This window comes from Rutilus rutilus, assembly GCF_951802725.1.
Source record: "Rutilus rutilus genome assembly, chromosome: 6".
Taxonomy (NCBI): Eukaryota; Metazoa; Chordata; class Actinopteri; order Cypriniformes; family Leuciscidae; genus Rutilus; species Rutilus rutilus.
In genome coordinates this window covers 12,901,579-12,929,170 of record NC_140214.1, presented here as the reverse complement: position 1 = coordinate 12,929,170, position 27,592 = coordinate 12,901,579, and the positions used below count along the sequence as shown (strand labels likewise).

The following is a 27,592-nucleotide window of genomic DNA, read 5'->3' as shown; positions in this document are numbered from 1 at the left end:
CACCCCGCACCCAAAGGGCTGCCTTTCAACCTCACAGTGGTCCGGTCCAGACTCACATGGTGCAGCTGTTTCAGAACGTCTCCGAGTGTATTTATATGTCTGTTTGTTTGCACACCGCCTGAGGCTAGGATGGTATGCAAAAGCTGCGCTGCATTATGGGAAGAGCATGAGGTTGGGCATCGCAGCGAGGAGTGCCGAGAGCGATTTGTTTGTCATCTCCATGAGTTCAGGGATATTGATCCCACTTTATGTAAATCATTGGAAAATGAAGGCATTTGAATATTTGTGACAGACACGAGTGAGGCGTTTTGGGTAATTGGTGCAACCTTTACAAAGGCATAAATCTGGGTTTTCTCCTTCTGCAGCAACAAAGGATAACAAATAGTCTAATTGAACATTCTGCAAACCATATGGCTGGGATGAGCAACCAGTCCAAAAATCTGCTCCTGATTTCACTAGTTTTATCAGCATCATTTTTTTTTTTTTTTTTTTTTTCACCCCTACGACTGCAATTCTTCCATTTAGATCGCGAAACGTGAAAGTTACTCTCTCTCTTTCCCTCCGATCTGTGTCTGAAACATTCATTCATTCATTGGTTCATTCATTGGAGAGCTGCAATCAGGCAGAAAATCAAGCTTAAAGAGAGGGAGTGCCAGACACAGGGTTTCCTTCCCAAACCTAATCCACTTTTTGTTGCAGGCTACTAAATTGCATTCCTGTAGGCGAGGAGAATGGAGTGGGACTTTGGACTGGGTATGAATACAGGGGCTGAAAAGACAGAGATATGGGAGTTGTTACCTACATGGCAGGAGATGTCTCCTGACAGCAGCTGTTAGGACATGCCAGCTCTATAATGCTGCTTGAAATAGTTTGAGACACTGATTTTCTCCTTGGCTAGGAAATGAATCACCTTGAGACATTCTCAGCTTCAAAAAATAGTATGGATTACTATCAACAACAAGTCGGATATTGAAGTACTGCATTCTTAGTGACTTAGTGGAATGCAATTTATTTACATTTTTTTGGTAGACAGACGAACGATTAGATATATAGACAGACAGACAGATCTGCGATGGTTCGTGCTCTTTGAAACACTGGGCATTGTCTGCCGTGATTTAAGATGATTCCTAATTCTGTATTCACTCTGTGTGGGAGATACATTAGGGACAGGGTCGGCTCTAATCGTTATTGTCGCGACTCTCTTTTCCATTAGTCAATACTTACGTCCACACACACGCACCACAGACACTGGGCCGCACAAGACTGATTGAAGCTGGGCGCAGTAAGTTAATGAATATATGCACAGCGAATACAAATAAGGTTCCTGCTAAAGTTGATCTAAACAACAAACAAACAAACCGCATATAGAGCAGCACAACGGAGGAAAATCTCAGCAGTGGAGAGATTATTCAGATATTCACAAGGAAGCAACACCACGATTGGAGTCGTGGCCTGATGGTTAGCCTGGAGGGCTTTTTATTTTAAAGGTTGCTTTCTGACCTCAGGAGAATGAATGCTATGTTTTATTTACGGATCAACTTTGTTTCAGATGTTTCCTTTTAAATTCCTTAAGAGAAATAAAAATAGACACAAGCACAATTGTTAACATATAGCACAAGTACAGAGCTATTGCGTAGAAAATGGAAAGAATTTCATAACAAGTAAAGCTGCAATCTGGTGTCTCTGAAACATTTTAAATCCATTATTCGAGAGGAGGATGAGTCAATGAGTTATAAATGTTTTTAATGCTGCATATTCCATGTTAGCCTTAATTGTATCTGGTTTTGTGTACATGTTATAATAATAATAATGGTTGAGATCTATTTTGAGAAGTCAAGAAGAAAGAGAAGAAAAATCAAGTTGGATGTACAAGTCATTTCACGTATAAAAAAAAAAAAAAAAAAAATGTTGCCTAAAGTCGAGTCTTAAAAATGTCATGATGTCAAAATTGCCATGACTTATTGATCATAATTATTTATTTTTTTTACTGTGAATGAGATATTAAATTAGTTATTTTTCTTTCTTCTAGGAGTGGAGTATGCAAACGCTGACACCTTAAACCATAGCGCTCATGCAGGAAATGCAGGTTTGAATCCAGGTCATGCTATGTCCCTGACCTCTCTGCAACAAAAAAAATAAAGCAAAACCACATCAAAGTCTTCATGGAGAGTTGAGTTTTGGAGTGCTAATCTGATGGACAGTGAGTCACTGGTACAGATGACCTGCTGCACGGGGCCAATGAGATGCTGTTTCAGGCCAAGAAAAACAGCCAATCTTGACACAGAAAGACGATCCATGCAGACCTGCGAGCCGAACTCATCAACTCTCAGCTACCAGCCTAGGATGAATGAAATCAGACCCCTGCAGCCCTCAGCAGGAGTTTTATCAGTGACTGGCCGAAGGTCCACTCACACACACACACACACACACACGTTCCTACAGTGGATAAGTCTGCGCCAAGCTGCTTGAAATCTTCCACCATTTAGTTATGTCCTCTTTTTCATTGCCATTGTCTTTGACACTGCTCTCTTTGTAAAAGAGCCATTAATTTTAGCCTCACCTTTGTTCACCCTTTCTCCCGTCTCTTTCACTTTCTCCTGGTCTCTTGTTATTTCAGTGCTCTTCTCTTTTTACATCTCTCTTGTCTGTTCTTTTTCACACCCCTTCCATTTTTTTTTTTTCAGCAAGTTAGTCTGGTTTACCTCGCGGTGTGTTATTTTGAGTTCCCATCGAAGGCAAAGTGTGTGTCATAAGGTATGATTTTACCTCTGATAGCACAAGGGGAATAATTGTGGCAGGCAGAGGCAGTGAAAGAGAACAAGATCTGTAATCTGTTTTCCTTGGATCAAACTTTATGAATACTCACAGGGCTTAGTGAGCTGGCGAGATGCATAGTGCAGATACTTCCTGCTGTCCCAAGACCGGACCGCCCGCAGGCTAACAAACCCTTTCTGATTCACACACACATTACGCTGCAGTGCAGCCCAGACACACACACCAGCTCCTCTTAAATTCCCTCGAATTCCTCCTGCACAGATTAGCTCAGAGTGTTTTTAACATGAAAATACACAAAACAAGGATTTTTTTTTTTTTTTTATAATTATTTTACATTGCTTTGCAAAGTTGAGTGATTGAGAAATGTATGTATTGTGTAGCCAATTCAAAGACTCTTCTTTTCAGGTTGAAAAATGAATTGTCATAATTTACTTAAGTGAAATGTTTGACAGTTGTGGTCAATTGTCCATTGTTGCGAACTAAATCTGTAAGCTTTTTATGATTATACTTTGCAAAAAAGTGTTCTACAAATGTATTTGTATTTTGTATTTAGTTGAATGTAGAAATTATGTTATTTAAAAAAAATCTAAATAAAATGTCTGACAAGTGTTGCAGTTTGGTGTTTTGGTTGTGCAAAAAAAAAAAAAAAAGTTTGACATTGATTTTGTCTTATATGTGGTTTGTACAACAATCTTAACTTTTTTTAACTGCATCCAAAATATAACTCTAAACTGCAGTTAAAAAAAAAAAAAGTCTGCTTTCTCATTCAGGTCTTATTTCTTCTAGTCAATTCTCTATATGCACAATCATATTCCATGTTCCATCCTCCATTTTCTCTTTGAATATAAGTTTTTTTACTCAAAAATATGTCACATTGTAGAAGTAAAATGGGTTGCAAACACTGTTTCCCATTGACCAGATGCCCAGTCACTCTGAATCAGCGTGTAACAAGCTGTTGTGGTGTGATGAGAATCCAAATGAAATTCCATTTTCAAGCAGTGAAATTTTCAAGCCCCTTGTCTTAATTATGATGATTGACCTTTACTGCCGTGTGGCCACTTTAATAGATTTGAGGTTATGAAATCTGAATTGCATCGATCAAAGCAACATCTCTCATCATAAAATCATTTTTTCACTCAGTCTCCCTTCACACTCCCACTCTCCAACAGCTGATAACACAGGCGATGATTAGCCCCGGCGAGTGGCGGCAGAAGGTCACATGTCCGAGTGCGGCTTTCTGTTTCTCCCGCGCACTCGCAGATGGCGGTGATTAGGGCGAGCAGGACCGTGTGTGACAGTGTAGTAGATGGATCAGGGACAGAACAGAAGATAAATAAACCGGGCTGTTTGCGTGCTGATCCTGTCAGCAAACCCACAACAACCGATCTATCAGCAAAGGCAGAGAGAGAAGTGAAGATAAATGAAGTAAGAGAGGGAGAAAGAAAGTGAGAGAGACTGACGAGTGGAGGAGGAACAACAGAAACAGTAAAAACCTTTGGAAAGAAAGAAAATCACAAATGAGATCTCAATTGTCTCTGCTGGACAGCAATAAGATTAAAGTCGGCATGACACAGAAGTTGCGCACGAGAAATGTTGGGATGGACTGGTGCAAACTTAACGGAACTCTCTGAGCGTTACTGAATTAGTGTCCTAAAACTGCTGGTACTCTTTGATAGCACTTATTTATGATTATCTCTTACAGCAATCCAAGTTGATCAATCAATGGTGAGTTGGGGTTTTTCAAACCAACGCCAGACTTTATTCATTGTAGCGTGACAAGCCTAGCTTTCCTTTTATATGGTGAGTGCTAATGAATGATGTGTTATTCTCATTTAATCAATAAAAATAACATTGACCAAATAATAAGGGTAAAAATGTTCTTGCATTTTTATTGCTTAATTACTCGCAGTAATTACTTTCAGTAATTAGGCTTGTAAGATTCTAAATCGGCTGGTGTTCCTAAACTTCTGAATCTTATACGCTGTGTCTGAAAGCTCAAAAATGCTGCTTTTCGGAGGATGTATTCAAAGGTAGGAAGGCATCAAGGCACCTCTGAATCCAATGTTAGCTTCCTGTCTCCTTAAATACCTTCGATTTTTGAAAGCAGCATGTATCTTTCGCTGCCTTTGATATCCCACAATCCTGTGCTTTCCATTCTGTGACAGTTGAGCTAAAAATAAAGGTGGCGTCTGAAAGTTGCGGTTGGTGGTCAGTTTGTGTGTAAATGTACGTTTTTGACCAACGTTTTCCACTTCTGATATCATTTCTAGTGACAAATGACTATTGTAGTAATTAAATATTTGCTTAGTTATTACCAAAGCTCACTCTATTCATTAAACCGTAATGCTGCCTCTGAAGTCTGTCTGAAATTTGTTTCGTGAGGTACCTTCTTGCGCAAAAGCTGCCTACAAAGTCATTGCCTGATATGGCAGCTGGATAACAAGTCAACAGCCTAAGTTTTTGGACGCAGCCATTACCTTTAAAAGACAGAGAACAAAGTCACAAAGTTAAGCCAGTGCAATGTTAACATAAAACTTAAGTTAATGTTCAGAAGCTTAAAAAACACTGATATCTTTGCTTTGATATCTGAATGAACAAATAACAAAAAAAAAAACAAGTAGCATATCCTTGTTTCATGGAGTCGGACACAACTCTTCCGCTTCAGTGAGTCAGATGAATTGAGAACCGACTCATAAGCACTTCTGGTTCACTAAATGGCTCATAAGAGCCTTTCACTTTGAACTTCAATGGTCTTATTGTTTATTTGAGATTCACTAAATAGAACTGGCTCACAAAGTTTAGAATCAGACTTTTCTGATCACGCTGTATGTTTGTGGCTCACTAAAAAGAGCCGGTTCATAGAGTCAGTTTGAGAATTGGACTTCACTGGTAGCACTATATATTTCTCACAGAATAAAGCGTGGAATAGTTTTAGAGTATTTTAGTATGGTGTCCTATAGTAGCCCATTTCCACCACATAAGAAAAAAAAAACAGAATTATGCCATAAAAAGTCAATATTATGACATACTAAGTCATATTTATGAGATAAAAAGTCAAAATCGACAAAGTCATAAGTATGAAATAAAAAGGTTGATAGTTGAAAAGGGTAAAAAGTTTAAATCCTGACTTAAAATGTCATAAGTATGACATAAAAACTCAACAAAAGTCATAACGATAACGGTCGTTATGACATAGAAATGAATAATTTTGACTTTTTATCTCATAATTTTGACTTTTTAACCCATACTAATAACTTAGTATGTCATAAATAAGTTCAGTATGACTTAGTATGTCAATTTCGACTCCCTCATTATTTCGGCTTTTTATGTCAATTATGATCATTTAAAGTTTTTGTGTCATAGTTTTGACCTTTTATATGTTATAATTTTGTCGTTTTATGTCATAATCAAGATTTAAAAAAAAAAATTTGGCGTAAATGGGATTCCACAGTATTCGGTCAGCCGTCAACCGAACATAACGTCATAAAAAAACGTGTTTTTTCTCTTAAATGAAATGTACTGCTTGTAAAATAGGCAACACGTGACCCGAGCATGCAGTAGAAATATATGAGCAGGCAAAAATGTTTCTCACATGCTGTTCTTGACTTGCAGTACTGCAGTCAGTGGATCAAACTTTGTTCTGTAGTTGGAGGGGAAGAACATGGAAGAACTGGGGGAGCAAAGAGAAACCTCCGGCCGTGAAGAAGACTCAAAGTGCATAGAGATTATGCTGAGGATATTTATATCTCATATTGGAGATAGTCTGAGCCTGGGGGAAAGCGACTGGAGAGCAGAAGTCTGGAGAAAAGAAGGAAAGATGATTTCGGGGGAGGGGAACGAACATACATAGCAAGATAGTACATTTTAGCGCGAGATAACATTATTCGAAAATGGTCAGGGAAAATAATGGAGAAAGAAAAGAACAAACACAAAGAGGCTGCCTTCAGGCTTCAGTCATAGTTGGCAAGGGTTAATTCTGTCCTCATTTTGCATTCATAATCTGTTCCTGCTCTAAAATGGAGAGCAGCACTCCTCAGCAACTTTCGTTTGATGATGGAAAGTTATAGAACTCAATTGGTAATAGGACTCAATTGGTCCATTCATCATTCAACAACACAACGTGTGCAGATTTCCCCCACCCGACCAAAGTCTGCTTCAGCTCAGTCAATGGGAGGTAGATTGGTATTCACTCACGGATGTTATCTTATCAGTAACCTTGAATGTGAAATCAATTTGTTTTGTGCGGGCAGGGCTGGTGAATATTTATGCCAGTTTTGGAGCGAGGCAATTGGCTCCATATTATCTCTGTTACCTGCACCAAACGGGAATGTCAATGATGTACTCCAAATAAAGCGTCCTCCTTGTAAACAATGGCCTTATCTCTGCGTTTTTCATGGTCGATTGTGCAGTCAGGGCCATGTCGTTTTGATACAGCTGACACGGCGACCGAGCCGTGATATAGGCGGTTATTTCTCCTAAAACAAATGACAAATGTTCTTATTGTGAAGCAATTTATCTGCAAGTAAAAAGCAGTGGGAAGGTAATTAGCGATCAAATGGATAATATAATTAGATTTTCAGTTTGTTGATTGTTATTTCATAAGAAAATCACAGATGAGATCTTAATTTTTTCACAGCAAAGACATTAAATAGAAAATAAATTGAGACTTTTCCTGGCAAATGAGATATCCAATACATCAGTATACTCATCAGTGAGATTAAACTAGTAGTAAATAAATAATTTTTCAGACTTTAATATATTCTGCAAGACAAAAATGCAAGACAAAAATGAGCTAAATGAGAACAAACATACTGTAGATATTTCCTCAGTCGGCATGAAATGGAAATTGATCCTATATCCAACGCATCATATTGATCTTATTCTGAGATCAAATCAATAAAAGCCCCTAATTTTAATCAAAATCTCACAACTTGATCTTCAGACTTCTCCCTGGTGTCAGTGATGGTTGCAAAACACTCAAAAATAAAGAGCTGGATCTAATCGCACGCTGTGAAAGTTTAATGAAACCAAAATCAAAAATCACTTCTCGGGATAACAGGATACAGAATATGCGAAAATGCGAAAAGATCTGTCACTACTTCCGTAACATTGTGACTGTGTTTCTTCTTGACGGCAAAGGCATCAAATGGATAGTGAATTGAGACCTTTTCATTCCATGTGTCCCCCGCCTCATGACATTGTAGTTTCCATTGTAGTTCAACATCAGTTTCTTAGTTTGTGGAACCTTTCAAATATTGCTGGTTGGCCGATAAAATCTTACAAGGTTAAACTAGTTGAGCCAGAATCCAAAACTGGAGTTTCAGATCTCAACATGATTTCAAACTGCACCAAGATGTCAAATAATGTCCTCCAAGACCAACTTATCTGTTTGGTTGTTTTTTCTTACTGTACATGTACATCAACAATAGTCTCATTTGTTTCTACTTTTCTTTTTCCAAGGCAAAGGCAAAACATCAGAGAAATTTTGAAAGAAACTACTTGCCTCCTGATCTTTGCAAGAGCAACCACTGAGCAATTTTAATGTTCCACTAGGATGCGGTCATCTCTCAATCTATGTGTGTGCGTGTACCGTTTTGGCTGGTGTTTTGTCACCTGCTCATAAATGTCTAGTAGCAGATTGAAGTCACTGTAGCAGAATACCGTGTGCATTTGTTTCAGTCCAACCTGGGTGAGATCATAACCTGAGGCACAACGCTACCTCCTTCACCTCTCTCTCTCCTGCAGGTTGTTGTAATACAGCAGATGGCTTCCCTCCACCGCTGAACGTTTCAACAGAACGGCTCACAGCATCCTTCTCCGTCCCACTCTCCATCGTGCTCTTCGCCTCTCTCTCTCTCTCTCTCCCTCCATTTGCCCCCTGTCCCCACAGTCAGAAATGGACACCGGCCAGACCACTGCAGACCAGCGCAGCATCCCCTCTACCTCGCTTTGGAAGACAGGTTTCAACAAAAACATGGGATGGAAATACCATTTGATTGCAGCGTGTGTGTTTTGATCGAGCTGCGTTTCGCATGCTAGAGATAATGAGGACGGTCTGTGGATTACTTCTTCCATGTTGTGCGTAATTCATACATATTTGTCCTTTGGTGAAAGGTTCGTCTATAAATCCCGTTCCATAAGCTCCAGAAGTTGACAAAGACGTAGAGTTTTGTAGAAATCCTAAAGCTCGCCTCAGTATTGGTCTTGGACCATGGCGAACCCTAAAGCCTCGGAAAAGAAATGTGTTTGCGCTCGGCACAGGGGACTTTTGGCATGGCGGTCTGTATGAATTGTCCTGTGGTGCACATGCAAACCGAGGCACTAAGCTCAAGGCCTTGTCCAAACATTTCCCCCACTCTCTCTGGCTCTTAATATTTATCCCTCACTCCATCATTATCTCTATCTCTCGTTTCTGATGAATCACACAAGTGTTCTCTATATCACACTTTGTGGTTGAAAAGGTTCCAGAGCTTTGTTGCATTATAAAGATGGATCTGTTGAACTTTTCCTAAGTTGAGGATTTCAAGATTGCTGGCATGGCCTAAACCCCTGCTCGCGTCTGATTTATACTGCTGGGTTTTTCTTACACAATCTCATAAATACTTACACACTGGACAGAGAAGAAATTAAGCGGACTGCTTTTTGGCCGCAGTGGTGTCTGCAGCGTTTTAGTCTGATAGAAAACCAAACTCCGTTTGGCATGTGGATGAGGATGCTGTGTTGCAGATGCTGTGGGAAATGGCTGGGTATCAGAACCTCATGTTGGACTAACGGTATTGTTATAGAAAGTAAAAAAATACTTTTAAAGTCCTCCTGCAGTCAATAATTTCATCCCATAAAATATCCTCATCCCATATCCTCATTTTTGATAATCAGAATGACATATTTAAAAGGTTTTTTTTTTTTTTGGTGAAAATCTCTTCATGCCTTAAAATAGCTTGCATGTACTGTAACTCTAAATCCTTGCTTCATTTAGTATTCTCCGTTTCATGAATATGCAAATTAGTCCTCTCCTCCACTCAGTCACACCAGCTCAAAGATCCACTTGGTCAACTAAACGTTATACAAGGGCAAGTGGAAATACAGGTTTAATTCAGCTATATATGTTTGAATCAGAATCTGATTCAGAAGAAGAGGAAGAGCGACTTATACAGGGTCGTATACAAGTCCATGTATTAGAATGGTAATGCGTTTTATGTATCGCTCTCTTCAACATTGGACACATTACGGTAATTGATATGATTAGCAATTGGCTTAACTACATTATCAAACATTTGCTACTAGGGCTGGGCGATATATCGCATGGCATTGTTATGCGCATCTCGTCAGTAAAGCCGGTTCCATGATTAGTAGTAAATCGCCATCACCTGCTTTCAGATGGAGCGGCATTTACTACACAGAGCCGTAGTTCACTGACAAGCTGAGCCATATCGCATTAATTATCACGGACGTATCGCCTGCGATAATTAATGCGATATGGCTCAGCTTGTCAGTGGCTCAGAGTCAGACTGGTGCCTTCTAAAAATCAGCATCCTAACCCTAATGAAAATAAACCAAGTTTTTACTACAAAAAAAAAACATGGTTTTCACCACAGGGGGGTCTTTAAATATAATGCTTTCATGTAGCCTACATAGTGTAGGCCTACTCAACACCTGCTCCTAGAGAGAAAGTCAACAGCCTTAATTGTTTCAAAACCTAGTGAGCTACCTACCTAAACAGCATTTTAAGGAATTGTAGGTATATATCCAACCAACACAAAGGCTTGTTCAAACAGTAGGCAGCATGACTATCTTTCTAAGACACCTTCTTTTCTGAAAGGAGCATTGCATTAATCATTTTGCAGTGAAAACAATCACAGAATGTATCGCAACAACCTTATTGAAAGAGTTGTATCAAACAATAAATAAATCGTTGATTGATATTTACCCAATATTTGTTCATTCTACAGTACTTATGTATGCTAATAATATTGTGCTGTTAGCTTAGCAACATGCTAACAGCAAACACTGGACCCTTTTCACAGAGTGTATTGACACATATTTCTGCAAGTCTGGCCAAGTGTTTTATTTTCTCTTTTTTGTTTGTGAATAAACATTTGCAACACTACCCTGGTGAATAACAAAATAAAAAAAATTAAAATGTGCACTTCAGCAATTGGGTTTCTAATACAGCAGCTGAGGGAGTGAATGTAAATTTGACATCTTTCTCTCCCCTGGCTGCCGTAATTCGTCTCTCTATATTATTATTTTCTTTCGGAAAGTCGTGGAAATGCAATAGTGATTTTCTTTTGCTGTTGGAGCAATTTGGCATGCAAAAGTAATATTTGTTGTGCTCCCTCATGTACAGAAATGTACCCTGCTAAAGTTTACTTTAAGTTACAAACCTGGTAATGTTGAAAAGGTCCATTAGAATCAACTTTGAGTTCCTAAGGTTTCAGACTAAAGGCCTATTTGTGTTATGTGCAGAGTTGCTGTTTATGTAGACTGTTCCAATCCCAAATCAGTCACTTTTGAGGCTCCATTTCATTTAGTATGCTGCCTAGGTAGAAGACAGACAGGAATCTTACTAGGATTTGAAATTTGATCCAAAGCTTGGTAAAATCAATCAGAAATCCTTGAGAGAGTGGCAAATGAAGAGTAAAAGTACAGAAAAATGAGCAATGAAAACATTCACTACATATGACGTTATGACAGAAGTGGAGAGACAGTAGGAAAGGAAAATAAATTGAAGATTTTAATTGCATTGAACCCCCTCTGCTCTCTCTCTGTCTAACTCGCTCTCTCCATCAGTTGTGTGGTTCCGGTAAAAGCCTGTGGGTGAGTATGACACTGTTAAGCAAACCTCATTACCTTTGTCATCTCTTTCTCATTAATCATGCAGGGCTGTATGAAGCTCACCACAGCATGTGCGCACAGTCAAAGTCAATCACTCACACTTATACATCTCACATATTAATAGGCATGAAATGTCGATAATGTATTAAACGTAATCCAGCATCAAGTGAGAAGTTAAAATCAGCTTCATTCATTTAGAGGGAGGAAGCGCAAAGGCCACATTTGTAATGTGTTTGCTCAATTAGTATAATTTGCCTTGTTTTCCAGCACAAATATCAAATAGTCCTTAAAACAAAATACACTGAGACACACAATTGTGTAAAATTAAGACTTCATTTGAGACGATACATTTTATGTTGGTCTGTTGGTAAATGTTTTTTTTTTTCCTTGTTTTAGGCATAAACCTCTAAATTCTGAGTCTACTTTTTCCTAACTAATTTTACATCTCATTTAGTAAATATATCTTGTTTAAAATATATGTTAACCATAAAACAAAAAAATACAAAATTAAGAAAATTATTTATGCTGTGGGACCCAATTGACATTATTCCTTAATGATTTCACTCTTGTTATTCTTTCACCTTTCATGTAAATGGGTCATTGACGAATAAGGTTTTTAAAAGTGTAAAAAAATAGAATGGAGATATAACTATATTTGAAACCATTTTGTAGTTTACCTAGGTGTTAACAATACGATTTTGTGGTTTGTACAATCAATTAACACTGTTTTTTGTCATTTTTTACAAGATGGAAAAAAAATTGTCACCAAAAAAGTCATTCGGTTTAACCACTGATTTGAAAGTTAAAAACTGATTTGACATTGATGTTGAGATAGTATAGTGTGTACCACAGAAGAAATATTAAATACAATTATCACTGATCTCATAAATGTAATCATTTATTGGACTACTCTAAACACTCCAACATATTCAAGTAAAACATTGCACAGGGAAAGGAGAAAAGGGGAAATGTAAAAAAAAAAAAAGAGCCTTATCTGCTTTATATTTGTATTATTGTAGTTCCTTTAGTTATTAAAAACAATATTATTCCATTTAAATATTTACTATATCGGTTTTACCGAATGACCTTTTGACACTTCAAAATCTTTAAAATACCTTTATATGTAGTAAAATATAATTAAAACCTTTTGGATTCAGTAAAAGAGATCAAGTAGTACTACCTTACATACTTTGGATGTTATATATTTGTTTTATTATTATTATTATTATTATTAAGGCCTTTGGACAAAAAAATGACCCGTCACGTCATTGACCCAAATAAGTAAAATAGAATTAACTTTTTTTTTTTGTTCTGATCTGATTCTGAATTATTATTCTGCTGTTTATCACTGAAATGTGTCCTGAAATGGCGTCTTGATCTAGAGCCAGAGAGATTCCTTTAGTTCGGAGGGAGGTCAGAACAACGGTCTTCACACACACCAGGACGACTGTTTGTATAGGGATTAATGGACCAGAGGTCTTGTACAGTTTAAGGCTGATTATAGAAATGTAGAATGCAGAAGTTCCCACCAACCATTTGTCAAGAGCTGAAAAGATCTGTTTTTATCACTTATTTAACATTCAGTCATTGGTCATATAACCCCAAAAGCCTCGGTCAATATGGGTTTTATAATATGGGTTGCCTCCCCCAATCTTCAAATAAATAAACAAAACAATTATGCAAATTTTTGTATTTTACCTTGAGTGAAAAAAATCTGCCCAGAGCCACAGTAAATAAATCAATTAAAATTTGGGATACTAAAATGCAGAAAACAAGACAAAGACAGCATTTTTTTTTGCAGTGAATATTTGGTGACATCCTTGCTAAAAGCAACTCAAGACATTTTCCATGCTCGTCTGGGATAGGGCAAGATAAAAGAGAGGGAATGAATTCATTTGCTGCTGCCGTTACAGATTTCCATTGTTCATCTTTTTTCTTGCTAAACTTTTTTCTACTTTCTTGCTTTCTTTAAATCCATGTGCTGGAAGTTGCTGAAAAGAACTGATAAAGTGGCTATTGAAAAAGACTGATATCTAGCTGATAAAAGACACCAGCACTACAATACACAGAGATCTCGCAGAATACAGATATAGGACAGATTCATATAAATGTAAGACCTGGCTTATATCCTGTTGGTCCAGATTGTACTGTTCCAGGGTTTAAGGATTTAAAACATGGATTCAGGGTTGGTTTTGTAAAGCATAACTCTCTCAGACTGCAGTTGTAAGCCGTTTCTGGGTCCTCGGACACACTCTATCCTTCACCACCCTCTTAGAGTCTAAGTCCTGGTCCTGTTAAACCTCATCAAGAACTATCAAAACACTCTAGTTCCTGTTCCCTCTCTCTCTCTGCTCTCATCCTGCAGGAATGCCGTTTCTCTTCCTCATTACATTTCAACCAGATTCAGGCTGGTGAGTCTTTCCTGAGCAAAGTGTAATTCCTCTAACTTTTTCTTTTTGCTACATCCTTTCTTTTTTTTTTTCAGGGTGACGGGCGTCTAAATACATGCATAATGAATGCATCTCTCATTAGAATGATTGTCAGAGGAAAAACATTGCTTGGCTCACGGCAGGGTTTTCTGGGATTCTAAAATTACGTTTTCTCCTCGTTTTTTTTCCCTCCCTCCTTTATTTATCAAAGGCTTTCCACAATCAGCCCTCATCGCGACTGGGACGGCTGTGGGAAACAGATGTTTACTGATTAAGCAGGCGTACCGTGCCAAAGCGGCTGTATTACGGCCCATTCAAAGTGTAGAAAGGACAGGAAAAAAAAAAAAAGTTTAAAGAAAAAAAAGGAAGGAAAAAAAAGAAAGGCTGACGAAACGCAGACACTCACGGGCAGCCCCCTCTTCTGCCGCTGCTTCAACCATAATACGGTTTGATTGTTGAAATTGTTCTTCGGGGGAGAATTTTCTAATTTTTTTCCTCTTTTTTTTGATACGCTTTTAATGTGTTGGTTATCCCTGCCAAGCTGCTTTTACTCCCAATCAGCGTTTACACAAACACTCACTCCAAGCTCGAGCTGAAAGAGACGAGGAGAGGAACGATGGGTGAAAAGGAGAAGAGAAAACTCAAAATAATCTGAATGCTACTGGCAAGACCGGCAAACCTGTTTATACCACCACATTCGACTGTTTCGTTTCAACTGCGGCCAAAATGTAATAGAAATATGTGACCAGCATTGGAGCCAACTGTCCGCTCTCACCCTCGGCTGCCACTTTATGTGGCTATAAACACGGGATCCATTTCTCTCCATGTGAGAATACCTCATCAGACTCCTCATCCAAATACCTTTCCAGCAATCCGTTTTGGAGAATTAGTGGAATTAGCCACATAAATCACTTTAGACATTAATAACAATGCACTTGGCAATCATTTATTTCTCTCATAGCTCTATTTTACAATTTACAAACTAGATAAAAAAGACCATAAATAAATGACGTTTCATGTACCTAAATTCATCAAATAAAAAAATGGAAGAGAGGGAAAACGATGACACAAACCTAAAATGTCTAGATCATCTGGGCAAAAATGTGAATTGTTAGTGTTCTTTCGGGAATAAACTACATTAGGAGACTTGGCACGGTACATTCTATTGAATTTCTCTCCTCTCACATTCATTGCATATTCCAAAGAGGTCCTAAACAGGTAAGGAGGGAATATCGAAAGATGAAACAGGAAGAAAGCAAAGTCAAAAGCATTTCATACGAGAATGCGTCACATTAACAAGAAGTCTCTCAGATTGGAAGGATGGCTGTGGTTGACGTGGTGAAACAGAGCACACTTGAAATGTTACGGTTTTTTTTTCCCTTTTTTATAAACATTCCTGTAATAAGTTTATTTTAGGTACAAATAACGTGCCTCTTCTTGCAGTCCGCATTCAGACCATTCGAATTAGCATTGAAATAGTTTCATTTGAGTCAAAGGACCCAAATAAATGTGGCGTGTTTTTTAGTTACAATCTCCAGCATTGGTAAGAAGCGAAGAACAGCAGTGACTTAGTGTATATAGCAAACAACTCCAGTATGTCGGTCTCCAGAGAGCAGCCACAAAGTTCTGCAGTCTTAGCACACATCATGTGCTCTTGTCCTTTGTGTATGCGCCTCAAAACAAACCGTCATCCTTCAAAGAAAACAGCAACACGCTGCAGTGAGAACGGAGAGTTTTTCCTGTCAAGAGTGAGACCAAATGAAAATGTTCATTATATCGCTCATCGAATCTCTGAGGAGACAACCGAAGGGCCCTAAACCGCTCCTCGGGTTGTTTGTCATGTTTTCAGTCTCCAGTCGTGGAAGCGTTCAGCATTTGCTGAAAATCATGGGAACTGAAGTCCTTTGTCCCGGTGTCAAGTAAATGTAGTTATTGAAACCGCAATGGATGCAAGGATATCGCTGCGGAGCAGATGTGTGAAGGTGACTCTGGAGCAAGAGAGAGAGAAATAGAAAATGATTATGATTCAGGGATTCAAAGCGCGTCCTGTAAACAGACCAGAACACACAAACGCAGCATTAATTGAAGTAATCCACAGAGTATGGAAACTGAAATTGCTCTGTTTGCTCTGTTGCTGGGGAGTCTGGGAAAAACACATTTTACATCGTTGGCGCTGTTTTCATTTTGAGCTCATCCCATCAAACAGCACCAATATATATCCCTTGTGTCCATCGGTACTGGTTCTAATCCCAACTAATGAGCGGATAAATAACTGTAGGGGATAGAGAGGAAGTAGAGCAGATCCCATAAACATTGGGTAGGACTTGTTACTTTGTGCTTACCTTAGCTCAGCTCTGATGGAACTTCCAGTAAGGGAGACATGTGTTGATTTCACGGCCTGCCGAAGGTCTCCGGAGACAGAGAGGCGAGGAGAGAGAGGGCATGGATTGAACAGGGAAAAACCGTGGAGACCGAGGTGGAGAGAGAAAGATGTAAACTGAGGGCCGATTTTTCTATTCCAACCCAGGCCAAGCAGAGCGGTGTGGAGAATTGCGGAGTGGAGACAGATATTCCATTCTGAGGGTGGGGGGACCTGGAGACCTTCCAGAACTGGTCTTCCATTGTGGACGTTTGGAAGATGAATGCCTCTGTGAAATCCCCGGAAAAAAGCGGTAAAGAGTGCATATAATCTCTATCTCCGACGTCTCCATTTCGTGTGTTAAATTCCCGCCAGGTGCCGCTGACTCAAGTAACCATGAAATGGCAAAAATCCAGTACTATTTATACATTTACTTACAGGCACATACATACAAAAAAAAATCTAATTAATGAACAGAGAAACTTCTTCGTAGTTTCACTGAAATTAAAAGTTTCCTACAATCATATCCAGAGCATCAATACAGCGCGGGACGATCCTCTTGACTCGGCCGCGGGGATGGCATTATTGAAAGAAAAGTGCTGTATCGTTCCTCTGAAATTGTTTTCTGTTTTATTTCCCCCCCCAAAATTTAATTTAAAGTGCATGGATGAGGTAAATGGATTTTCTTAGAACCAAAATAAAAAAAGAAGTCCAAAAGTATGTTTCGAGTTTGTGTGTTCTGATCCCATGGGTTCAGACAGGAACCATCCTGTCTTGCATTTGTTGCATCTGGGACAGCATTCCCTGTGCACTGTTGAGGATCTTATCCTGATGTGCGGCAGAGGAGATCCCTATCCTGGCCATGTCTCTGTTCCAATGAAAAACAAGACAGAGCTGATGAGAACATGTTTAATTTTCTCTCTGCAAACTCTTTTTTTTTTTTTGTCCCTCTCCTAATTTGCTTTTAACATGAAATCTAAGAACTTGATCCTGGCTGAACATTTGAATGCCAAAGTAGAAGTTCTCAATGCTTCGTTGGCATCTACAGGAGTTTTGCACGGACATGTGACTACTGATCCCATACGTCAGGACCGTGTATCCCTGAGTGCTGATTTAAGAGCTGGGTTTCTTTCCCTTGTATTAGTCAAAAGTATGCCCGAAGCCAACATACACACATCACACATCTCCTAACACCTTAATAGTGCCCATTATTTGGTCACGTGACTCACTCTTGTGTCATGTGGACCACAGCCTCTGGGGTGGTGTAGCCAGCAGCAGTGAAGTTGTCTCTGTAACGTTCCATGTTGATGGCCTGCAGCCAATCGGCAACTGATCCCAGGGTAGATGTGAATTCTGGGCTGCTGGGCTCCAGGAGGGTGGTGTTGGGTCTAGAAAAGGAGAAAAGACTTAGTTAGGAGCCCCAAGAGCTTGGGCTGGCTATGTGTTGCCCACTTTGAACAACGTATGAAAGAACTATAAAAGACTTTATTGCTGTGAGCATCACTTCATTGGAAAACGTTTATATAACACTGCCAGTCATGCGTTTAACATGCACTTATGTGCCACAGCTGAAAACACATTTACAGCAATGTAATCACTGCATACTGGACCCAAGAACTTGGCCTATATGAGAAGCGGCATGCCCATTCAAACCGAGCAAAGATTTTGAGCAAAGTGGATTTTAAAATGAAATTATTATTATAATGAAATAACACTAATAACAATAATAATTGGATGCAACTTCCAAAAAAACTAATTATACATAAACATTTTAGATCAAACTTTAAATATTTAAACCAGATACTCTCTCAAAAAATATTCACATATTTTTGTCAAAATAATTTATTTAATAACAAATGCAACTTATTTATATATTTAATCAGTGAAGCACTGAAACCCTATTGTAACTGTACAGATTTTTTTACATTATTATAAAAATAAATAAAAATCAATTGTACAAATTATCATAATAATTCATATAATAATTATTGCAACTTCTGATTTTTTTTTTTTTTTTTACAAAAAACTAAAAAAACTAAAACAGATATAGAAACATCTCAGACATGAAAAGAAGTGCACCAGGACTGTGACTGGTGCACCCTCGAAAAATAGGTGCATTTTCCCCTTTGGCTTATGTGACAGAGATTTGATTTATTACCTGGCTATCTCTCCTCCCTTCCTTTTCAGGCTGTTGGGGTTGCGGATGAGTTTGTCCAGCATGTTGACAATTTGGCTGAACTTTGGCCTTTCAGCGCGCTCTTTCTGCCAACAATCCAGCATCAACTGGTGCAAAGAAACTGGACAGTCCATGGGTGGAGGCAGCCTATAGCCTTCCTCAATTGCCTTTATCACCTGAGACAGAGAAGGATCCAAATGGGAAGTTAAACACAACAGCGGAAAATTTAAACATTTAAGCTCTGAATCAACCTCGTCCATTACTTATAAAACACTTACATCCTGGTTACTCATGTCCCAGTATGGCCGCTCTCCGTATGACATCACTTCCCACATGACGATGCCGTAACTCCACACGTCGGAGGCGGAGGTGAACTTTCTGTATGTAATGGCTTCAGGGGCGGTCCAGCGAATAGGAATCTTGCCTCCCTGTGATTGATAGGTTCCTGTTATTTCCTTTCAAAAGAAATAGCAAACACATGCATCGAGGTTAATCACACACACGCATGCACACACACACACACACATGCTTTGCACTCAATATTGGGGTTAGTTTGCTCATTTCTATGCTACTTGAAAAGTTACAGCACTTCCTGTAAGAACAACCACATACATGCAGGTTAAATGTTGAAGACGATGGGTTAAAAAGCTTGTGTTAGGGCTGCAAACACAAGTACAAACAAATGAGTTTCAAACGCAGGTGTCAGACTTACCCTGGTAGTGTAAGCAGCATCTGGGTCTTCCTCCAAAACTCGAGACATGCCAAAGTCGGACACTTTGCACACCAGATTACTGTTCACCAGGATGTTTCGTGCCGCCAGGTCACGGTGGACGTAGCTCATGTCAGACAGATACTTCATTCCTGAAGCAATACCACGCAGGATGCCCACCAGCTGAATTACTGTAAACCGCCCATCGTTCTTCTATGGAAGGAATAACATTCATAGTTAAAAGATGTTTAAGCCAATACAGTACTAAACAACTGCCGGGTCAAAATGACGCGCTTGAAAAAACTCACAAACAAAACCCACCCTGAGAAAAGCATCAAGGGATCCGTTCTCCATGTACTCCGTGATTATCATAACTGGCTTACCTGCACAGAGAAAAAAAAAAGAAAAAGATTTGAATAAATGAACATTTTATCATTTTATAGCATGTAAGTGAAAAGTGACAGCAAAGAGATTTATAAATAATCACAGTTTCCACTCAAATATCAAGCACCACAGCTGTTCTCACCATTGATAATAAGATAGGTTTCTTGAGCACCATATTATGTGGCATTATGTGACACTCAAGACTCAAAAAAAATTCAGCTTTGCCATAATAATTACGTTTCAAAATATATTAAAATAGAAAACAAAATAATTTTTTATCAAATAAATGCAGAGCATAAGAGACTTATTTAAAAAACATTTACCGACCCAAAACTTTTGAACGGCAGTGTATATCTATGTTAAATCTTTGGATGCATTTAATTAGCTTAATCTTAATCTTCACTTGATTTTCCAAGTTGGAAATCTGATTTCTGTTCAGAAAGCAACATTAAAGCCAGCAGATCCTTTGCAGCTACATAATAGCACCTGATTGGATGCAGTTTGCCCTACTCAGAACCAATCAGAGTTGGTAAATCTGGGTACTGAACCAATTATCTGCTTAAATCACCTGTCTTCAAGAACAAAAACAGTCAAATAGTGATTCAAAACTCAAAATACGGAGAAAAATGCAGAGATTTTATATTTTGTTTGTAGTCGTATGCACTCAAGGCACACATCAGCACGTTTGAATGCCACTTCCCAATCAAGCCCTAAAGTGTTAGTTTGCAAGCCCCTCCTTTCTCACACTCCCCCCCTCTTCCTCTTCGCTCCTGTTTGCGAGTGGGATTTCTGTGTGGGTTTGTTTACTGAATGCAGCCGTTGCTGGAGGCTATCAGGACTGGATTCCCACATTACCTGCCAGTCAGTACAGAGACAAGGCAATGCTATGGCAACGCAAGGCCCTCTCATGGAGCCAAAAGGATGGAGTGCAGTGGCTTCACAATAGAGGACAATGGCACACGCACACACACCTACACAGAGCCGCTCACAGACGCGTACACACGCACACAGTTCACCTCAGAGGAATCATTGCAGTGTTCTAGCGGTGCCTTCATTATGCAAATACAATTTTGCATTTAATGCCAGCGCATAAAAGACTGCGCCCACCAAGCCCGTCTGTGAAAGCTTTCTGCAGAGACGGCTGGCATCATGTTTCTCTCCCGCTCTCAGAGGCTTAGGGGCATTTTGTCTTTATTTATTTAGGACAATTTCTACATCATTAGTAATTTATTTAACAGGTTTAATTGGCCCAGTTGGGGGCGTAGGCTACGAGAGAGGGCAGCCATAGTCTGTTTGTAATAACAGTTCTCCTGAAGACACTACTTCTGCCATGCTAAGGATTATGGGAGAAGGGCTGATAATAATAAACAGCACTCTAACGCTTCACACTAAGCTGGCTCTGCAACACCAGCCCTGTTATAGGAAAAGTTCTGATCACATTGTACAGTATCATGCATTTTCATCTCAAACCATCCTAAACATTTTTTTAAATGAATTAAATTCAATTAAATTTGGTCAAGTTAATGTACTTGCTAAGTAAACAAACTCAATGAAAATGGCACTTGGCTCTTTTAACCAAGAGTTGAGTGTAACAATTTCCCCCATTTATTTTTCCACGAGTGGTTTCTCTCCTGGTCCTTCTAATGTCTCTGTCTTGCTCTCTGTTTCACTTCTGTTCTCTTTCTCTGTGTGTAACCCATCTGTTGGCATTGTCTTCACTAATACATCAGAGAGAATGGGGATTTGCCAGGGCTGTCTGGAGAAAAGATGTGACTCAGTGGGATTGTGGGATTGTTACATGTCTGCAGAAGCCCCTGCATATGAATGCAGCTCTCTTCCATGCAGTCTACCAAAACAAACTAAAAAAAAAATCTACATCTTTGTGTTTCTCTAGAGCTCTCGAGCTGCCAGACAGCACAAGAGCCATCAGCGTGAGAAGACACTAAGGGTGTTCTTCAGTCCAGCTGTCAAATGCAAAGCCATCAAATGCAAATCACAGCTCCATACACATGAACACACACACACACACACACACACACACACACACACACACACACACACACACAAGGTCCTCAGCATATTTGTTATGCACAGTGAGGGCCGGCCACAACTACACTCCAGAGGTTTCTTAAACGCACATATGAGAGAGAGTCAACTTTCAATCAATAATGAGTTATTAAAAGGTTTGATGTCAGGTCTGCCAGTCAGCCAAGATTCCATCTGGTAGTGGGAAGGGTGCATTACAAAAGACAGGGTTGATTTATCATCAAATCGGGGAACGGGGAGTGCGTCATTCCCTCAGCATGGTTCCAAAAGGCATTTAAGATGCTAACAGGAGGCAGGCATCAACAGTAAAAAAGTTTGAAGCAAAGTGGACCAATTCTCAGGCAAAGGCTTTAGATAGACTCAAAGCAAAAGTCGAAAACTTAAAGAAATGAAAACCATCAGGTCTACAGCAGAGCTTCGATGGGTGGCCAAATAAGCTGACAACACAGCAAACAATAATTTTCTTAACAAGTTTTTTTTTTTTTGTAAAAATATGTAAACATCTCTTTTGCCCTTGTGAGAAGCACAATTGCATACGATTTTTTTTTCCATTGTTTATTTTTGAAGTTAGTTTTTTCATTGTAAAGTATAAATCTAACAGAATTTAAGGAGGTTCATGCTTAAAACAAGAAACATTTTAATTTAATTTAAGGTTTTTTTTTTATATTCTTTAAAAAACTTTAGAAGATATAGATATTTCTGTTGCACAACACTACAAAAATCATCATGCATTACTTTGTAAAAAGACTTTTCATGAAAGATGGCTGTAGGCAGTGAAGCACAGCTTGAATCAACAAGGTCAGGATTTGCAAAAGATATGCAAAACCAGAACAAATCTGTCTGAAAGGATGTGGTCAAAGTAAATGAGTAGCTTGTTCACATTTTAAACACTCAAAGGACTCACATTTAGTGACGACTCCCTCCAGTCGGATGATGTTGGGGTGGTCAAACTGGCCCATGATGCTGGCCTCACTCAGAAAGTCCCGCCTTTGCTTGTCAGTGTATCCTGCTTTGAGGGTTTTTATGGCCACACAGATCTCACGCTTTCCAGGCATTTTGAGACGGCCACTGCACACCTCCCCGAATTCTCCTTTAAACGGAAAAACCAGGCTTGAATCAAAAATGTAAGCGGTACATAATGACCCATGAGATATCTCTGGAACGGTGGGCTAACATTTCACTTTAACAGTCTAGCTACACTCAGTCTGAGACACACGGAAAGGAAAACAGCAGGTCGTTTGCTCACCAATGCCGATGACCTTTTCAATCTTGATGCAGGAGGCGTCAATTTCTTTAGCGAATTCACGGACTGCTTGGTTGGGGTCCTCGTAGGTGAAGGGGTCCACATAGATCCGGACCCCTGTGGAGAAACGAATAGACGTGCCTACATGTTAGGAGGTTGAAAGAAGAGGAGGGGAGGATAGCTGGCAGACAGACAACATGATAAATATACAACATCTGTTTTCTATTTTCCTCCTTCTCTTGTTGGCTTCTGTCTGTCCTCCACCACACTGAGAACATACAAACATACAAACCTTCTCTTCTCCCTTTTTTTTCCCCCCTTTTAACTTATTTGATACATATACATCTTTGATAATGTGTATTTCTGTCAGGACCACTATCGTCAAATATGACTGACAATTAGCATACAGTTTGGATTGGCGGAATGGTTCTGTTCTGGGCAAGAACTCCCTGCGCATCCATGCAGCCTAGCATGGATAAGAGCAGGGAGAGCAGCAATAACCCCACTTAGGGTAAACAGAAGAGAACCAACATGAATGTATTGCAGATATCATTCATTAATTTTAATGCACAACATAATTAGATAATTTTAGTCTGATTCAGGGGTAATCAGAATGCCAAATCCTGACTGACGAGAGGAGGAAGGTAATTAGAAATGCACCCTACAGCATTAGCTCTGACTAGCAGCAACAAAACTGATAGCCTACAACAAGCATGTTGTTAATCACAGAACTATTGCCAAAACTAGTGTAGTTTGGCAGGGGAAGCATAAACCCTACAGCAATAGCTCAGACTAGTGGCAACAAAATCTGATACAACAAGCATGTTATATAGCCTAACCATGGAACTAGTATTAAAACTAGTTTAGTCTGGTCGGGGAAGCATGCTCTGAGTCATATGCAGTGCGCAGCTAAGCAATGAAGTACAGTGTGCTTCCTCATTCATGAAAAGATTTCTGCTCCCGTCGTACTGAATTCCATTGTTGTGGAGGTGAAGAGGACTCCCATGATTACACACTCATTCACGGGATCATCAAGAAATGATGTTGTTAGTGTTGAATGAAAGACCTCTGCGGTGAACATACCTAATGTGTATTTGCACAGTATGTTACCAATAATCTAGATAAGCTTAAGCCACAAGCATGTGCTGACTTTAACACAGCATGTGCAATAATCTGATTGAAAAAAATAAATAAAAAATGCTCATTCTTTATTCTATGCAACCAGATAAGGCTAAAACAACGCTTTGATTACCACAGCATGTCGCTTAGTACAGTATGCTCAATAATACTAGAAGCCCAAGTAATGAGCATATATTCGATAACATCTGCATTAGCAACTAGTACAGTACTGATAGCAATGTTGCTGAAACAACGACAAGCATTTTGCTGATACCTGGATAAGCTTAGCACAGCATGTAACAATGACACCAGATATAGGCCTAAAACACAGCCATGTTCCAAATAACGACTGGGCTAAATAACTTTAAAACAACCATGTTTCCAATAGCAACTAGCCTTATAGCATTTAGAGCAGTGGTTCTCAATTTATTTTATTATTTTATTTTTTGGTCGCGCCCCCCCCCCTTTAAACCTTTAAAAAAAATCTGAGCAGGTTTCCAATAGCAACCAGATAGCCTTAAGCACAAGCATGTTTCAATAACAACAGATAGCCTTTAGAGCAAGCATATTCCCAATACACTATAGTGACTGAGAATAGTGACTGTTAACTATGTCTTTTTAGAGCTGTGAAATTATTCAGAAGAAATGATTCCATTTGCACCATGAATAGTTATTTCCTAACTATCACCGCAAGCTGCTTGAATCTGTGCTGCACAGTGCTAAACGCTCAGCATGTGCAACGCGAGCAGCTGCCAATGACAACAGATAAGTAACGCACATAGCCAATATGATCGCATAAGCCTAGCAAGAGCATTTGAATGAAAACGACTAGATAAGCTCAAGCAACACGGATAGCATTAGCAACAAGCATGTTGCCAATAACCTGATAGCTTAGCTTCGTGAAGACTTTCAGAGATGAATGGAGAGTGAATCACATCGCGTCCTGTGTCAATAATGCAGCGATGCGAGCAGCAATGCAGACAGAGGTCATTTCCAAATCAGGCAACTTATGATCAATGCGGCGAATCTCGTGTTCACGAACTTGAATGAATGAGGTGAAATCCTTGTGGGGAATGAATTCCTCTTGCTAAATTCCCGATTGCACGATTCCTTGTGAGATAATGCGGTTTGCCTGCTGAATTTCGCCATTTAATTAGCTCCTGAGAAACGCGATAGCTGCTGATAATACTGAAGGAGCTTATATATGTATACAGTGATAGGCGTCGTATTCCTATAGGTAGACGTGGATCAGCTGATGCGAGCTTGACCAACGTGACCTGCCAGAACTTAAGCTACGCTTAATGTTTGTGTTTGTTTATGTGGCCACTGCATTACCTGGATGTAAATGTCTCTCCTCATCAGAATCCTGTTTGGCTTTGCTGTATTTGCTTCTCCTGTTAACATACAGAGATGAGAGAGATTTTAATCCACAGAAGAAGAAAAAAACAATCACAAATCTCATTGGTTTCTTTCAAACAGGAATTAATTCTTTGAGATTGAACAATGTCAGAAACTGTGCTCAGATTTTTTTAGATAGCAGAAGTGTGCAATGTGAAAGTCAGCGAGGTAAATTAACTTAATATTTTTGCATAAATTATTTGACTTTTTATTATTTTTACAACACCTCCTAAAGCGAGCTGTTGACCTTCAGAGGTTGGTGATGAATGTTTTAGTTACTATTAAAACAAATAATACAAAACAGTGGTTCTGCATATAGGTTATTAGACACTTTAATGGGAATATATCTGAGATTTTCAGATACTAAGGCACTTTAGGATAAAAATCTGACATTTATAACAAGAAACATAACCAAGCTCTCTAAGTCTCCTGATATATGAAACAAGCACTTCTAAGAAATAAAAGAAAAATTCTCAGAGAAATCACCTGAAACATTTGTTCAAAAATTACACACAGACTAACTGGCATAATGTGTGAGACACGGTGGGCCAGTCAATGTAGTAGGTGAAACTTTTGAATAACCTCAAACCTTTTCCATAAAAGTGGGGCTGTAAAAATCTGTAAAGCCAATGAGGCTGCACAGAGTGAGAAGGAGAGACTACATCATCAAAGCAGAAAGAAGGTCTGTTCACGAACCAACTCCACTGGCCTTTCATCTAAAAATCATTTAGAGATTGACAGATAAAGAGCAAACAGCAATGAGGTAGAGAGAATGACAGATGAGTAAACACAAACTCATCAAGTGGCCAAAATGGCAACAAAATTCCATTTAAAACCATCCCACCCCCTCTTCTAAAAAATCACTCTCAGCCTGTCCACAATGACATAAAGGGTCTAGAATGTGCCACCTTCAAAGTTACCATTTCACCCAATCACCTGCTGACCCCTTAGGGTCAACCGCTGACCCCTCTACATGGGAGCAGGGGGCAGAACAGAGGCAATGGAACAGATAACAACCCCGCCCAGGACATTGCCAAATCCAAGACTCCCTGCTGGGGATGGGGTCACCTGCCTGTATATAGAAAGGGGGGCTCATTCAGGAATGCACAACTGCTGTTATTGTTTTTCTAGTGCGTTCTGGCGCTGACAAAGAATCCCAAGGTTTTTGGGCTACTGAAGGAAGAAAAGGTTAGAGGGAGGGAGAGGGGCATATCCACAGGTAGAACAGGAGGAAAGGGCCAGGCTTTAATGCTTGAGTGCTCCGCAGAAGCTAGAAATAGCTCTGCCTGCAGGGGGCCATGGCTTCGTTGGAGGAGGCCCTGCCATCAGCGCGAGCAGCCCGTACACGTTTATTTTAGGAACAAGGAGATTATCAGGTGAGCTATCCAAGTACAGAAGCAATAAACCTCACAGCTTTGTGCGGAGCTGTAACCCCCCTTCTTCGCCTCCACGATCGAGCGGTTGGTTTCCCCTCGAGGTAGAGAGGAGCAGGCCAAAGGTGAGAGCTACTCGTGAGGTGTAGGCTTATCTCCCACTGATGGGCTCCACTGAGGAAGTGCTTAATGGCTGCTTGGCCAAAACAAAAGCCCCATTCATTAGCTCAAATTGTTAGTTTCACCCTGAATGAGGGTGATGGCTCTCTTTCGGGTACTTTGAGGATGCGAAGATAATTATCTCGGCTGATAATGATACGATGTCAACCACTGCAAGAATAGACACTCTAACCTCGGTCTTGGGAAACTCAGATCGGACACAAAAGGAGGAGGCCTTCAGAAAGGGAAATGTAGCTGATGATAACTGTGATGGAGTAAGAGCGTAGCTGGCTGAGAGTTTGGCAAGAAAAAGTTGTTTGATTAAGGTAAAGCAAACATGACATTTCGCCCGTGGGAGTATGACAGTTGCTCTGATTGAGTACAGTACACAGACGCACATATGCCGTCCTGCCGTGCATCTCAGCTCTCTTGGGAATGGTACGTGTTCCCTACGGATTCCGACACACATGGCACATAGACCCGTAGCAGCACAGCGGAGACTAATCAGGCAGAGCTGCCAAAGGCCTGTCACAATACCACTAGCTACACCACAGGAAAAAAAAAAAGAGCGAAAATGCGGGAAAGAG

General features: G+C 39.7%; 1 protein-coding gene across 2 annotated transcripts in view; it reads right to left on the bottom strand.

The window, feature by feature from the left end:
• Nucleotides 1–14,971: 14,971 nt before the first annotated feature.
• epha4a (eph receptor A4a) overlaps nucleotides 14,972–27,592 on the bottom strand; it is a 76,097-nt gene continuing 63,476 nt past the window's right edge. Inside the window, exons 9-18 of one of the 2 annotated variants that reach the window (XM_084410247.1) lie at nucleotides 25,411–25,469; nucleotides 22,960–23,073; nucleotides 22,618–22,803; nucleotides 19,605–19,666; nucleotides 19,287–19,496; nucleotides 18,853–19,029; nucleotides 18,557–18,750; nucleotides 17,628–17,786; nucleotides 16,382–17,266; nucleotides 14,972–16,027 (exon numbers count right to left, since the gene is read on the bottom strand). In XM_084410247.1, the coding sequence (XP_084266373.1) occupies nucleotides 17,152–17,266; nucleotides 17,628–17,786; nucleotides 18,557–18,750; nucleotides 18,853–19,029; nucleotides 19,287–19,496; nucleotides 19,605–19,666; nucleotides 22,618–22,803; nucleotides 22,960–23,073; nucleotides 25,411–25,469 (1,276 nt within the window). In that variant the 3' untranslated portion in view covers nucleotides 14,972–16,027; nucleotides 16,382–17,151. The remainder of the gene's footprint in view (nucleotides 16,028–16,381; nucleotides 17,267–17,627; nucleotides 17,787–18,556; nucleotides 18,751–18,852; nucleotides 19,030–19,286; nucleotides 19,497–19,604; nucleotides 19,667–22,617; nucleotides 22,804–22,959; nucleotides 23,074–25,410; nucleotides 25,470–27,592) is intronic. The other variant, XM_084410248.1, reaches the window with a different exon arrangement.